Genomic DNA, 16,305 nt, shown 5'->3' with positions numbered 1-16,305 from the left:
CAAAGGATTTAAATCATATAGACTATGTTCTCAGACCAAAACAATTATTTTATATGTTAAAAATCTGGATATTTGGAAATCAAATAACATATTTCTAGTTAACCAATAGGTTACAGAAGAAGTCAATAGGAAAATTACAGAGAAATTCAAACTGAGTAGTAATAAAACCACAATACCAAAATTCATGAAATGCAGCTTAAATAATCCATAGGGAAAAAAGTGTATAGATTTAATTTATATTTTCATATATTTAATCTATATTAGAAAAGAAAGGCCCAGAGTCAATGATCTAAGCTTTCAGAAAATCTGCAAAAATAAGAGAAAACTAAAACCAAACTTGTTATAAGAAGAGAAATAAAAATATAAGAGTGGAAATCAAGGAAACAGAACAGAAGTCAATAGGAAAATAACAAAGACAATGGTTGGTTTTTAAAAAAGATTAATAAGATTGATATACTCATGGCAATATTTCATAAAGACAAAAGGAGAGAACATATTTGACCAATATCTGGAAGAGAGAGGGGCATAATATAAATATATAGAAAAGATGATAAAGGAATATTATCAATAACTTTAGGCCAATAACTTTAACACCATGGATAAAATGTGCAAATAACTTAAAAAACACAAGCCACCAACTACATAAGAGAAAATTGGAATTGTAGCATACCTTAATCATTAAGTTTGTAATTCAAAATCTTCCTACAAAACAGTGTTAGTCATAGATGGATTCTGTGATAAATTCTATCATGTAGATAAAGAAGAAATAATATCCTATACAAACTTTTTCATCAAAGAGAAAAAGGAGGAAACAATTGCCAACTCATTTTATGAAACCTGTATAAACCTGAAACTAAAACCTGACAAGGGCATAATATGAAAAATTACATATCACTCACAAACACACATGCAAAAATTCTTAACAATGTAATAGCAAATCAAGTTTACCTAATACATAATATTTTTCACACTGATGCATGCCACCTGGAAGAAAAATACATAAACAATTTGCCTGGCCAATCACAATCATGCAGGTGCTCTTCCATTTCCAGTCTGCAGGACTCCAGTTCCTTAGATCTGCTCGGATATCTCTGTATTCTTCCACAGTTGCTGCTGCTATCCCATATTCACAATGGAGAGGAACTTGATTCATATTTTACTGCTCAGATTCCAGTTGTAACCACCATCACTAGTGCTGTGATGCTCATTTGAATTTGAAAGTTGGAGACAACCAACAGGACCAGGACTAGAGCAAGGCAAATGTCTCAGAAGAAAATTTAATGGGTCACTCAAAAACTTGGTAGTAAAGACAGACACTAGTCTAAAAAATCAAACTAAATGAAAAAATCCATTATGAACAGAATTTCAATGTTTGATTAAAGACACGATCCTATCATACACAACTTGTCCTCACCCTAATTCCTGCCATGTCACATCCTGATGTCAACTTTATTGTTTCCTGATCTCATTGGGAGATAAAAGGCCATATATATATATATATATATATATATATATATATATATATATATTACACTTCTCTCTTCTGGGCTGCTCCTTCAAGGTCAATGTTACATTTACATTTAAGTTTGCAAAAATTATCTCTTCTAGAATATGTTACTAATGCCTATTTTATTACATACATTTATGCATTAAAGGAACATATGTTTACAATATGGAAAGAAATGGAAAAGTAATGTTACTCTATTATATATATCTGTACATGCAGTGCATCTCCACCATCTACTTAAGCCACTCCCCTAGACACACACATGCTCAAATGCACACATGTACACAAACACACACATAGACAAACACTCTGGGTGCAGCTGTGAAGTTCAAAAATTGAACCATGTATGTATAGTGATAGATTCCTATTGATGTTTCATGATTACGCTGATAAACTTCAAGTAATGCTCTTTTCAAGGTATTCAGATCAATCCTTGAAGAACAAATATTAATCCTTTGGAGATATCTTTCATTCTATACTTTACCAATAAAGTATTTGTAAAGACAGGAAAGGAGTAGTGGATACTTACACACTGTGGTCTCTGGGCCTGTTTTGAAACATGCACCTCTTTATTACGAAAAGGCAGTTAGGAAATACTGATCCTCCCACAGGGCATGTTCTACCAAAACACATAGATTGCTGATATGCTTATGACAATTTTCAAGACTCATATTTAGTTCATTTATTTTACTAAGTAAAAATGTTTTGGCCCTGCTATTTTCCTGTCTGAGAAAGAAACCAGTGTTCTGGATTGCTGTATAAACATTGTAGTCATCTTGTAAGGATACCACTAATTCAGGTTTAAGCATATAACTGGCATTTATCAGCTTACCTTCTTATTCTATTCCCCAAAATGGTTTGGGTTGCTACCACCCATGAACATTTTTTTGAAAGTTCAGTTATCTGTGTATGTTTGTATTAGCCAAATTGCATGAAGATATGAACTCAGCCACAGTAGCTCAGAGTACTGTCCTTGGATAAGACTTAAAGGGAAGCAAAACTGCTTTTCTGACAAGCATCTCAAACATCCTAAATAGACAACCTGAGACATAGTCAGACAACTGTGTAAATCAACCTGACTCATGAGGAAGAGAGATGTGCCAATTTGGAATGCATCTATCTGAAAATCCAATTACAGTTGCTTGATCACATAGGGTTTTATTCATATGCAGGCTGTAGAAGGTAGTGCAGAGTTGTTGCAGCAGTTTAACAATGCTATGAAAAATTCAGGGGCTTTTCATCTTATCATACTTAGTATATAAACCTTTGATTTATGGCACTTATGGTTGCAAGTTGATTGCTTCTACTCAAGGCTTCCTCCTCAATACCCATGCTGGTTAAGAAAAAAGAAAATGGGCCCTAGCTGGTTTGGCTCAGTGGACAGAGCGTTGGCCTGCAGGCTAAAGGGTCCCAGGTTCAATTCTGGTCAAGGGCACGTACCTTGGTTAGTACCTTGGTTGCAGGCTCCTCCCTGGCCTGGGCCCTGGCCAGGGCTCATGCAGGAGGCAACCAATCTGTTTTTCTCACATCAATGTTTCTCTCTGTCTTTCACTCTCTCTAAAAAATCAATGGAAAAATATTCTCAGGTGAGGATTAATAAAAAAAAAAGAAAAAAAGAAAAGAAAATGGGTAAAGATATAAGGAACATGCCACCTAAGACTAGCCTTTTCAAAAATATTTCCTCCCTTAAGCTCAATCCCTCAATGATACTTTTAAATTGTCAGCAATAACTGAGTTATATGATACACCTACCTGCAAGGGATTATGGAAACATGAATATTTTGACCCAGAAAGGAAAGAAAAATGGTCTTGGAAATGGATTTTTTGTTAGACCCATGTTTTCATTTCATATTGCTGCTGTAACAAATTACCACAAACTTAGTGCTTAAAAACATAAATTTATTATCTTACAGTTCTAGAGCTCAACAGTTAAACTGGGCTAAAGTTAAGGGAGGGCTGCGTTCCTTTCTGGAGGCTCTAAGTAAAAATCTTTCCTTACCTTTTCGAGCTTCTAGAGGCTACCTGCACTCTCCCACTTGTGGCTCCCTTCCATCTTCAAAGTCAGTAATGGCTGGTTCAGTCTTTTGCACATAATATCACTCTGATACCGACTCTCTTCCTGCTTCCTACTCCCATTTCTTATTAAGGGCTCTTGTGATTACACTGGAACCACCTGGATAATTTAGGACAATCCCCCAATTTAAAGGCCAGCTGATTATCACATCCTTAATTCCATTGGCAATTTATTCCCGTTTGCCACACAGCATCCTTGATTTTCTCTCCAGAACATGCTTTACTGATAATGAATCTCCTAATTTTAGCATTTTTTACAATTTGAACAGGCTGCAGATCATTAAATTCTGGTTACTTTTGGCTTAACAGCCCTTCCCTCAATCTATCTCATTCATCTCACATTTTACTAAAAGCTGCAAGAAGAAAACAGGCTGCAGCTTCCACCCCAGCCTGGAAATCTTCTCAGCTAAATATCCAAGTTCACTGTTTACCAGTCCTTCTCTCCACATTTCCACTGCAGGACACACAATTCAGCTAAGTTTTCTGCCAGTACATAACAAGGATTTCCTTCCCTCCAGTTTCCAATAACATTTTTCTCATTTCCTTTCCTCTGGTTTCCAATATCATTTTCCTAATCCATATTTCTACCAACAGTTTCTTTACCATGATTTAGGTATTCTGGAAGGCAATATATGTTTTCTCCACCATGCTCCTCACTTTCTTCTATGTCTTTGCTATTGGAGTTATTATCCATATTTCAACTAACACTCTGTTCAAAACAACCTAGGCTTTAAAAAATCATGCTCTTTAAAATTCTTCCAGCCTCAGCCTAATGCCCAATTCCAAAGCAACTTCTACATTTTTTTAATTATTTGTTACAACAGACTCCACTTCCAACTCTGTATCAGTCAGAAAAACAGAACCAGCAATAGATATAAAGAGATTTATTGCAAGGAAGTGATTGATTCAATTGTGGGAGCTGGCTAGGCAAGTCAAAAATCCAAAAGGGCAGGCTGCCACTCTGGACACCAGCTGAAGCTGCTGCCCACAGTCATAATTCCTTCTTCATCTCAGGGAACACTCAGCTCTGCTTGAAGACTTTTTAGCTGATTGAGTCAGGCCCACCCAGATCATTTAGGATATTCCCCCTATTACAAGGTTAGTTGATTGGCAACCTTAATTCCATCTGAACCGTAAGCCCCCTTTGCAATATAACATAACATAGTCACAGGTTCCAGGGAATAGGAGGCTGATGTCTTAAGGAGGGCATTATTCTGTCTACCACACCGTCCCATAGTATCTGCAAAGTCAAGAGGCTCCTGGAGATAGAGGAGTCCTGACCATAGAGCTGATTATTTCTTCAAACCATTCATCACCTTCATTAACATATCCTTTCATCTGTTTTCTTTAATATTGATTCTACAATGTATTTTTCCAGATTCCTCTAGGCCAGTGGTCAGCAAACTCATTAGTCAACAGAGCCAAATATCAACAGTACAACAATTGAAATTTCTTTTGAGAGCCAAATTTTTTAAACTTAAACTTCTTCTAACGCCACTTCTTCAAAATAGACTTGCCCAGGCCGTGGTATTTTGTAGAAGAGCCACACTCAAGGGGCCAAAGAGCCGCATGTGGCTCACGAGCCGCAGTTTGCCGACCACGACTCTAGGCCCAGAATTTGAAGCTCACTTGAGAATTTCTCTGCAATAGCAAGAGACCATTTCAGGCAATGTATTACTTGGTCCTAGAGTCTATTGATTTTTAGAGTTTATAGGAACAAGTTAAACACAGCCAATCTGGGTATTCAGTAAAACTTCACAGGACTTATCAGGATCATAACTTCAGTTAAATATAAGAAAGAACTCATGATTTTTCTCAACATTAGATGAGAAAGATATATTTTCATGAGGTAACATGTATTTTAGAAAGTCTAATAATTACAATTGTGATTTTGATATAAACAGCATGAAATTATACATGTTGTTGTCTATTGATAAAACAAAAAATACAGAGTTTGAAAGAAACTGGAAATGGGTGAATACAAATTGATTCTACCCAAAACAGAAAATGGATTATAAAAAAGTCATAGCTGTGTCTTTGCTATCAGAGGTATTATCCATATTTATAAATAAAAACTAAATAATACCTCTGACAATTTAAAAATGAAGTAGGTAGAAAGGAATCAGATATTCTTATGTAGTGTCATGAATACTTTTAAATTTAGAATTTTGTTTATTCCAAGAGGTAACTTTCATATTATCCTTAAGAAATAAGTACTGAAATTTTAGTCAGAAATATGAAATTTCCTGTTATATTTTACTAATAATATAGTAATTGAAAAAATAATTACAGGACCACAAAACAAAGAATAATTACTAAGGAAGATAGTACAGAAAAAGAAAAACAAGTAGAACTACATGCTATTACTGGATTTGAAAAATGAAAGATAAAAGACAACAACTAATGGTGCAAGTGGAAAGTTTCAGATACCTAAACCATTATGGAATGTAGGATTTCCCTCTGCCTTCCTCCCAATGTCCTCGCCTAGAATATTGGGAAAGACAGGCTTCAAGAATTTGAACTCATTATTCCCAGAGTCTCCCATCAGACACACCTCATACTGGTAGCTCTGGGACAGGGTCCCAGTACCGCTGACGTCCACCAGGTGGCCCGGAAGGTGGCCCTCAGGCACCGAGCAGCCACCCGCCCAGGCCGCCCTGCTCCGCCTGCACAGCCGCACCGCGACGAACGCCAGCACCGAGAACAGGAACAGCGACGACACCGACGCCAGCGCGATCACCAGGTACACGGTCAGCGGGTCGGCCTGCGCCTGCTCGGCCGCCGCTTCGGGCAGCGGCAGGTAGGGCTGCGAGAAGCCCTCCACCAGCAGCACGTGCAGCGTGACGCTGGCAGACAGCGCGGGCTCGCCATTGTCCCTGACCAGCACCACCAGCCTGTGCTTGGCCGCGTCGCGCTCGCCCAGCGGCCGCGCCGTGCGCACCTCGCCATTGTGCGCCCACACGCCGAACAGCCCGGGCTCCGTGGCCCGGAGCAGCTGGTACGACAGCCAGGCGTTCTGGCCCGAGTCTGCGTCCACCGCCACCACCTTGCTCACCAGGTAGCCCGGCTCGGCCGCCCTGGGCACCAGCTCGGTGCAGGGCGCAGAGCCGTTCTGCAGCGGGTACAGCACGAAGGGCGAGTTGTCGTTGGCGTCCAGCACCTGCACGCGCACCAGCGCCTGGCTGCTCAGCGCGGGCGACCCGCGGTCCGTGGCGCCCACGCCGAACTCGAACGCCCGCAGGGCCTCGAAGTCCAGCGCCCTCAGGGCGAACAGGTGGCCGTTGTCCGCGTTGATGGACACGAGCGAGGCCAGGGGCAGCTGCGGGTCGTGGGGCGGCAGCAGCGAGTAGGTGACCTGGGCGTTGGCGCCCGCGTCCCTGTCTGTGGCGCTGACGCTGCCGATGTGCAGGGCGGGGCTGTTGTTCTCGCGGAGGAACAGGGTGTAGGCGGTTTGGGTGAAGGCGGGGGCGTTGTCGTTGACGTCGGAGACCAGCAGGGTTATGTTGTGCTGGGTTTTCAGCCTGGGGGTCCCCATGTCGGAAACTGTAATAGTGACATTATACTGGGCTCTGGTCTCCCTGTCCAGGGCCCCATTTGTTACCAGGGTGTAGAAATTCTCTTCGGTTGGTTTCAGGAGGAAGGGGAGATCATCTTGGATGGAGCAAGCCATCCTCCCGTTATCCCCCGAGTCTCGGTCTCGAATCTGAAACAGGGCCACTTCTGTCTCGGGGGAGTTTTCGGGAATGGGGCTGGTAAGTGAAGAGATAGTTAGTTCTGGGGAGTTATCGTTAACATCCACCACCTCAATGGAGACAGAACATTTTCCTGAAAGTCCCCCGCCATCAGAGGCATCTATATCCAGCTCATATGAGGATATTGTCTCAAAATCTAGTTTTTTGATTAGCCGAACTTCTCCTGAGAGGCTGTTTACTTCAAAAGTTTTGCTTATCTCCTGAGAACTATAAGAAAGGGCATATGATATCTCTCCGTTTGTCCCAGTGTCTAAATCTCTAGCAGAAACTTTGACAACTAGGGAACCTACAGGGCTGTTCTCAGGGACCTGCACTTGGTAGAGTCCCTGTGCAAACTCAGGGGCGTTGTCATTGACATCCAAGACCAAGATGTGGACCTGAGCGGTGCCAGACAGGGGTGGGGAGCCGCCATCCAGTGCTGTGAGGGTTAATCGGAGCTGGGCCTGCTCCTCACGATCCAGCTCCTTGTCCAGCACCAGCTCAGGGTATTTCCTGCCATCTCCTAGGTCGTGGGTGGTAACATGGAAATGGGAGTTGGGACTGATGCTGTAGTTTTGGATGTTGTTGTTGCCCACGTCCAAATCCTGGGCTTTTTTCAGAGGAAACACGGTCCCAGGAGGGCTAGTCTCTGGGATTTTCAGCGTCATTTCTCTTTCTGGAAACTCAGGAGAATGATCATTTATGTCTCTCACCAGTAGCTCAGCTCGAAATACTCCCAATGGTTTTTTCAGTAACACTTGGAAATGCATCACACACGGGTCAGTGGAGCCACACATCTCCTCCCGGTCCAGTTTCTCATTTAATATCAAGTCCCCGGTCTGCAGATCAAGCTGCAATCGGGGTTCTTTATCTTCAGTGACCACCCGGGCTCCCCGCGCAGCTAGCTCTCCCGCTCCCAGCCCCAGGTCCTTGGCCAAGTTGGCCACAAAGGAGCCGCTCTCTGTTTCCTCCATCACGGAATAGCGACGGGATTCCCATCCCGCCAGAGCCACTCCCACCAAAAGAAAAAGAACCAGGACTTGCCTTTGTTTAGGAAAGCGCTCCCCGCCGACCTCCATCTTTATTTCACAAACACCTTTCCAGGAACCGGGCGCAGCTCTACCTTAGGGAGCAGTGGGACTGCGATAGGGGTGGATCTCTCAGTTGGTAATCTGTCCTGAAATGTTGCTGAGTAGCATTCTCCGGACATTTGCTGGTCCTCAGCTCCCTTACAGGCGTTTCTCCTCCTCCAGCGATCTGAGGTTGAATTAGTTGAATTTCCTGGGCTCTTTTTTTTTTTTTTTTTTTCCCCTTCGCCTTAGCCTGCAGCGCCACCATGCGTTGTCTTCGAAAAAAATTGCTACAATTGCATTCTCTATTTGTATGTACCTATAGTAATCTAGTAATCCCAATCATCTATCTATCTAGTAATACCAGTTAACTATTGGGAGTTTTGAAAATGTTTTTTGGGATATGATGTAATCATAAAACCATGCAATTAAAATTATTTATTCATTCAAAGATATGTTGTTGATATAATGTACTAGGTTCTGAACTACATTAGTAAACAACCCAGACATGGTTTTTATCTTCCAGAACCTGTAGTCTTGGGGGGATGTTCTGGAGAACTGAGAGGTGAAAGAAGACTTATTAGTGATCAGTCATCTTGTAAAAATAAGAGTCAAGCTGTATGGTTCCTTAAAATTCTCTCAGCAAAAATGAATAAATTCCTCTAGATTTTCTTTCAGATTCTAGACAGCCTATATGCCAGAATTGTCGTTCTTATTGGTTAATCACATCACAGAAAAAGCTACTAGTTCATTGCAGTTTACATATCCTTTCTACATAAAGTCAGAGAGTTATGATATTTTAACATTTTAAACTACAAAAAAATGCACATGACAACACTTCTTTAGCTCTGAGCATGCTTCATTGATCACCATCTGATAGAGCATGCTAACTTATTTCTTTTCTGTGTCATCCTTGAGTTCCAGAACTTTTTTGTTTATTTTTATATCCTTCAACAGCTAGTCCCAGGCACATGCAGATGCTCAATAAATATTTGTTGAATAGATCAATGAAGAAATCACAATGTAAAAATTTTGACAGATGGATTCTCCTCCTACTGTAAAAGCCCATTTTTTTTGCTGTAATCTTAATTCATTATATGAGAAACCATGCTCCCAAGTAGCTATTCTCTTTTGAATAGTAATTTAATATAATTCAGAATGATCTAAAATGTTTTTCATTAAATGGCAAAATACCCTTGCTCATCCCTGAACAAAAGGATACATTATAAAAAAGAAAGAACAAAACAACCAGGCTACAATGATTCTACAAATAGGGAATACATTCCTTTAAAACATATTTTACATTGTCAGTGTTATTTCACACTAATGCTATTTTGACACTAATGATATTAACTATTTCTTATATATAATTTTCTAAGAATTTCTATATAAAGTGTACAATTTGGAAATACCCATCAATTCTCAAAATTATGCCGTCTAACAAATGTTTGTGCTTGTCCCTTACAGATTACTAATATTCCATCATCTTTTGACCCAACTATTGTTACATTTATATGATAATCACAATTTTTTTAAATACTCACCTGAGAATATTTTTTCTATTCATTTTTTAGGAGAATGGAAGGGGGAGGGAAGAGAGGAAGAAAGAAGAGAAAGAGAGAGAGAAACATCAATGTGAAAGAGACTCCTGGATTGGTTGCTTCCCCTTTGCAACCCAGGTACTTGCCCTTGACCAGGAATTCAACCCTGATATCCTTTGGTTCAAAGGCCCATGCTCTACCCACTGGTTGATTTTAGAGAGAAAGAGAAGCATCATTTTGTTGTTCGACTCATTTTATGCATTCGTTGGTTGATTCTTGTATGAGCCCAGAGGGGGATTGAACCCACAGCTTTGGTGTATCAGGATGACTAACCAACTGAGCAACCCAGCCAGGGAGACAACCACAACTTTTTATGTTCCAGATTAATAGTAAGTTGTAATCCATACAAGAATATGTAAACATGCTTTTGACAAGTGAAAAAAACCACCTGTCTTAATTAGAAGGAAATTTATTAAAAGAGCATTTATTTCCAAAAACCCAAAGGAGAAAGCAAACTTGGGAGAAAATGGAAAAGGTGCAATTAGGTTGTTCTTTAGGCATCTCCTTCCTTCTTGTCTCTAAGTGGATTGATTTTCTGTACTTCTTTCCATGTATTTAGCTGGCATAATATTATTTTCTTATTAAGTTCTTAACAGAGAGACTATTTTATATCTGGTTTCCAAAGCAATTTTTTAAACAGAGAGAGAATTAGATTGGCACAGCTTGGATCAGCAATGTCTACCACCTTGTCTGACTGTCTGAAATCACAAAAAGAGAGGGGTCATTAACATAAACGTGGCTGCAACAGTAGACATCTACTGAAGATAGAAGTTTCCAGAAGGAGGTGTGGTAGGATCTATTATTTAAATATTTGGAAATAATCTAATCTCTCACTATGGTGATGGAAGATGATTTGACTTTGGGTGGTGGGCACACAATGCAATATACAGCTCATGCATCATAGAAATGTATGTTTGAAACCTATATAATCTTATTAACCATTGTCATCCCAATAAATTTAATTTAAAAATTATACTCATATATATCATATACTGAAGGTTGATATAAAGAGGTGAAAATCAAGTATGGGAGAAATCATTGTCTTTCTATTTAATATTACTGTGAAACAAAAACATGCACTTTTTGCAGACAGTTCTCCATTTAAAATTTTTAGACAGGTAGACATAATACTATATTAAACTGAAGATATCTTAATAACTCATTAGATTTGTATCATGCCTGTCTCCTAAGAAACCACAATATCAATTTTTTTTAAATGTTTCTGGACAAATTCAAATAGAAAACGGTCCTGGGGTTATCTTCAAAGCAATTGTGGTTGATGAAGAGTTGATAAATTGAACAAATATTCATACTTTTCAGTATGAAGTACATTTGCAAGTTCTTTGTCTTAGTCAAGTAGAAATGATAAAAAGAGAGTAAACAAGCCCTAGCCGGGTTGGCTCTGTGAACAGAGCCTCCACCTGCAAATTAAAGGGTTCAATTCCATGCCCTGCCTGAACGATGTGTTCTCTCACATCAATGCTTCTCTCTCTGTCTCTCCCCCTCCTTTCCACACACTCTCTCTCTAAAAACAAACAAAAAAAAATCAATGGGGAAAAAATACTTGGGTGAGAATTAACAGAGAGAGAGAGAGAGAGAGAGAGAGAGAGAGAGAGAGAGAGAGAACATGAGTATATACTTAAAGTTTCTAATCTCCTTAACTAGGAAAATAAAATCAAAGAAAATCTGTATCTACCAAAATTGGTAAGGAAGACATATTTTAAAAGAACTAATCTTCATCTGGAATGATCTGAAAATTTTAACAAATTCCTAATTGAATCCAAAACCATTTACAAAATTTGAGTTTTCCTCCACACCATTCACAGACCCCGGATGGTTGGAGGCAACAGATTTTAGGAACTTAAACTCTCTGGTGGTTCCTGAGCCTCCGTTCAGACACACCTCATACTGGTAGCTCTGGGACAGGGTCCCCGTGCCGCTGACGTCCACCAGGTGGCCCGGAAGGTGGCCCTCAGGCACCGAGCAGCCACCCGCCCAGGCCGCCCTGCTCCGCCTGCACAGCCGCACCGCGACGAACGCCAGCACCGAGAACAGGAACAGCGACGACACCGACGCCAACGCGACCACCAGGTACACGGTCAGCGGGTCGGCCTGCGCCCGCTCGGCCGCCGCTTCGGGCAGCGGCAGGTAGGGCTGCGAGAAGCCCTCCACCAGCAGCACGTGCAGCGTGACGCTGGCAGACAGCGCGGGCTCGCCATTGTCCCTGACCAGCACCACCAGCCTGTGCTTGGCCGCGTCGCGCTCGCCCAGCGGCCGCGCCGTGCGCACCTCGCCATTGTGCGCCCACACGCCGAACAGCCCGGGCTCCGTGGCCCGGAGCAGCTGGTACGACAGCCAGGCGTTCTGGCCCGAGTCTGCGTCCACCGCCACCACCTTGCTCACCAGGTAGCCCGGCTCGGCCGCCCTGGGCACCAGCTCGGTGCAGGGCGCAGAGCCGTTCTGCAGCGGGTACAGCACGAAGGGCGAGTTGTCGTTGGCGTCCAGCACCTGCACGCGCACCAGCGCCTGGCTGCTCAGCGCGGGCGACCCGCGGTCCGTGGCGCCCACGCCGAACTCGAACGCCCGCAGGGCCTCGAAGTCCAGCGCCCTCAGGGCGAACAGGTGGCCGTTGTCCGCGTTGATGGACACGAGCGAGGCCAGGGGCAGCTGCGGGTCGTGGGGCGGCAGCAGCGAGTAGGTGACCTGGGCGTTGGCGCCCGCGTCTCTGTCTGTGGCGCTGACGCTGCCGATGTGCAGGGCGGGGCTGTTGTTCTCGCGGAGGAACAGGGTGTAGGCGGTTTGGGTGAAGGCGGGGGCGTTGTCGTTGACGTCGGAGACCAGCAGGGTTATGTTGTGCTGGGTTTTCAGCCTGGGGGTCCCCATGTCGGTGACGGTGATGGTGATGTTGTACTCTGCCTTGTCCTCTCTGTCCAGAGGTCCCTCTGTTACCAGCTTGTAGAAATTCTCAACGGAATGTTTCAGCGTGAAAGGGAGATCTTCCTGGATGGAACACACCATCCTTCCATTCTCCCCAGAGTCTGGGTCTTGAACACTGAAAAGAGCTATGGTAGTTTCCGGGGAATTTTCTGGAATGGAGCTTGTGAGTGAAACCACCTTCAGTTCCGGAGTGTTGTCGTTTATATCCACCACCTGTATTATGACAGTGCATTTTCCAGAAAGACCTGCCCCATCAGACGCCTTAATATCCACCTCATATGAGACAGTTTTTTCAAAATCTAGTTTCCTAACGATTGTCATTTCACCTGTGCGCTCACTGAGTGCAAATGTCCTAGTGATCTCTTCATCGCCATAAAAGAAGGAGTAGGACACTTCCCCGTTTATTCCCGCGTCTAAATCCCGAGCGGAAACAGTGACAACAAGGGATCCCAGGGCGCTGTTTTCCGGGACCTGCACTCTATAGAGCGGCTGCACAAACTCAGGGGCGTTGTCATTGATATCCAAAACCTCAATGAGGACCAGGGCGCTGCCCGATTTGGGAGGAGCTCCGCCATCCACTGCCGTGAGCGTTAACCTCAGCTCGGGCCGCTCCTCCCGATCTAGAGCTTTGTCCAGAACCAGCACTGGGTACTTTCTGCCCTCGCTGCCATTTCTGGTGAGAACGTGGAAGTGGGAGCTGGGGTAGATGGTATAGTTTTGCACATTATTGATGCCCACATCCAAATCTTGTGCATTTTTTAGGGGAAACGCAGTCCCTGGAGGAGTGCTTTCCATGATTTTCAAAATCATTTCTGCTTTGGGGAACACAGGTGAATTGTCATTTACGTCACGGACCCAAAGCTTAAACCTATATACTTCCAAAGGCTCTTCCAGTAACACCTGGAACTGCAGCACACAAGGCTCAGTGGGTCCACACAGTTCTTCCCGGTCCAGTTTCTCATTTACTTGTAAATCCCCAGTCTGAAGGTTCAGCTGAAAATGTTTTTTGTTGTTGTTAAAAATGACACGAGCCCTCCGCCCAGACAGCTCCCTTACCTCCAGCCCTAAGTCCTTTGCTAGATTGGCCACAAAAGAACCACCCTCGGTTTCTTCTGCGACACTATAACCTTTCTGCTCTGCGCTAGTCTGAGCCAGAAAAACAAAGAGAAGCAGGACTTGCCTTAGTGTAGGAAAGCGCTCCTCTTCAGCCTCCATTTTTTTCAGCGCCAGAAGTCTTTGGGGGCGGCTGCCTGTTGGGTCTGCGGGACGTCTGCCCCGGGGAATCAATCCTGGCCGCAGGGTAATTCCGTTAAGGATCCTCTTCTCTTCCTTAGATCTGTGTAATGACTACCAGAACCGGAACCCTCCCCTCCGCAGGTCTGTTTTTCGCAGCCTTAGCTTACAGCGCCACCATGTGTTGCACTTAAACCTAGTTTGCTGGAAATGCTACAAAACGCTTTCCCCTTGATGTATGCACACACACATTCACAACCGCCACCACGGATTATATATAGGGTGGTTTATACATAAAACTGTAACTTCTATTTTCCTGTGAGATTGTGAATGTGGAAATGGTGCCAGCCACTTTGGGAAATGATGCAAGAACAAAGCTAACTATATTTATTTGTTTATTCAACAAACCTTATTGATTTCATATTATATGTCAGGCAGTATACTAAGTGGTGGGAATACACATACCTTCTTTGTTGTTCTGGAGCTTACAATATAATGTCTGCTATACTATGTATTCTGGGGGAATTGAGTAGAAAAATATGGGTAGTTATCAATCTATTCCTAAAGAAATCAAACTCTTAACACACTGCCAGCAAGGTAGATGAAGAGATTCATTTACATACTTCAAGAGTATAAACTTAAGTGACAGACCAGCTAGAACTGGTTTATTATGCAAACTAAATAAATAGCTTAAGGGATTGTGGATAACTTATTTGTAGATATTGTCTACAGATTATATCTCTGTAAGCACTGTTGTATTGACTGTTAGATTATCTAAAACAATTTGTAAAAAGCATCTACATCTATTACTAAAATAAGATATATACATGTCAAAGTTAACATTCACTGAGATCTTGAAAAGTAGGAAAGTCAAGATTATAAAGATAAAGAGCTGAAGTTACAGTAAAAACTAAAGTGCAGAAGAAAATAAGTTAGGTTCATTTGAAACAGCAGGTTAAACTTATTCCCAAGAAGGAAAGATTACAATCTACTTTTAGCAAGCAACTCACATAGCTCGTAAGGATAGGTGGAGATCCTGTCACCCTAGCATAAAGTATTTACTCCTAAGGATGGAAAAAATATCTTGGAGTAAGGAACCTGGAGTCTATCCAGTTGCACCAAATTTTAAACAATACTTTAATATTGTTTAAATAACCAACAGTATCACATAGTCTGGCACTTCAATTACCTGGATAACTGGGAAAACAGCTTGGGCCTAGTGTAAACATTGTGCTGAATATTGATTTAATTCTATTGAGGTACAAATCATTTCATTTTAGAATGTTTTCTTCTAGTAGTGAAACAAATTTAAATAAACCTTCAAAATATGAGAAGATGCTGGTTACAGTTATATCCGATAATTTTCCTCATAGATCTTGAGGTTATGGATCCAACCTCTTTACTATGAAATTAAGTAGGCAAGAAAATTTGCCCTTAATATTCATGCATTAAAAAAAATAACCAGTAGAAGCTGGTATCTATGTAAGTGAGCGAATGCATCAAAATTAGTTTTTCATTCCCGTCTATAATCTCTCAGAAAAATTTTCTCCTTATTTTTCTCTTCTAAGGAGAAAATTTTAAGTTTGTAGACTTGGCAGGAAACTTAAAATTTTTATGAGCCTTTCTAATAATAGAGTATGTGTCAATCAAACACTGTATTACTCTTAATAAAATCATGGATCAACCCATATAATCCATAAATTACATTATTTGTAGATTCTGAAGATTTTACATTAAATGATAAAATAATTATGTTCACATGTGTGATGATCCTGAGAAAAGGTATAGACACCCAAACGATAATCTAAGTGTTACTTTTAAAAACTAGTCCTGGGGCACATAAAATAATGGAGAAAAACTTGTTAAAAAGACATTCCATAAAACCCTTTGTAGCATTTTTTTTTCTGTTGAAAGACTTTGCCTATTATTTATGAAATTAAGTTTTATAACAAAATTCTCTAGTATAGATTAATTAGCTCAAAGCTTGTACATTTTTTATTCCATTCATTGGCTAAGTTAATATTAGAAGCATGCAACAAAAGACCTGGGTTTGCTGTTACATAGGCTAATTGAGAACTTAAGATTGCACATATCTTTCTTGTCTCTTTTGGTTTCCAGTAATCCCCCCATGGGTTAAATAAAAAAGTTTTATT

General features: G+C 41.6%; 3 protein-coding genes across 4 annotated transcripts in view; all 3 read right to left on the bottom strand.

Moving 5' to 3' along the window:
- Positions 1-16,305, bottom strand: part of LOC129149494 (protocadherin beta-18-like) — a 40,352-nt gene that overhangs the window by 20,455 nt on the left and 3,592 nt on the right. The gene's annotated exons all lie outside the window — the stretch shown is intronic.
- On the bottom strand, positions 5,953-9,136 carry LOC114231399 (protocadherin beta-15-like). The gene has a single exon (XM_054717963.1). It carries the CDS (start codon positions 8,388-8,390, stop codon positions 6,003-6,005), a length of 2,388 nt encoding a protein of 795 aa, XP_054573938.1. The 5' UTR covers positions 8,391-9,136; the 3' UTR covers positions 5,953-6,002.
- LOC129149495 (protocadherin beta-15-like) lies at positions 8,611-14,336 on the bottom strand. Its single transcript, XM_054717964.1, has 2 exons — positions 11,885-14,336; positions 8,611-8,656 (listed from the first exon to the last, which is right to left on the bottom strand). Exons 1-2 carry the CDS (start codon positions 14,132-14,134, stop codon positions 8,630-8,632), a joined length of 2,277 nt encoding a protein of 758 aa, XP_054573939.1. The 5' UTR covers positions 14,135-14,336; the 3' UTR covers positions 8,611-8,629.

This window comes from Eptesicus fuscus, chromosome 6, assembly GCF_027574615.1.
Source record: "Eptesicus fuscus isolate TK198812 chromosome 6, DD_ASM_mEF_20220401, whole genome shotgun sequence".
Classification (NCBI taxonomy): Eukaryota; Metazoa; Chordata; class Mammalia; order Chiroptera; family Vespertilionidae; genus Eptesicus; species Eptesicus fuscus.
Note: the sequence above shows the minus strand (reverse complement) of the source record. Positions and strands in the feature narration are given on the sequence as shown.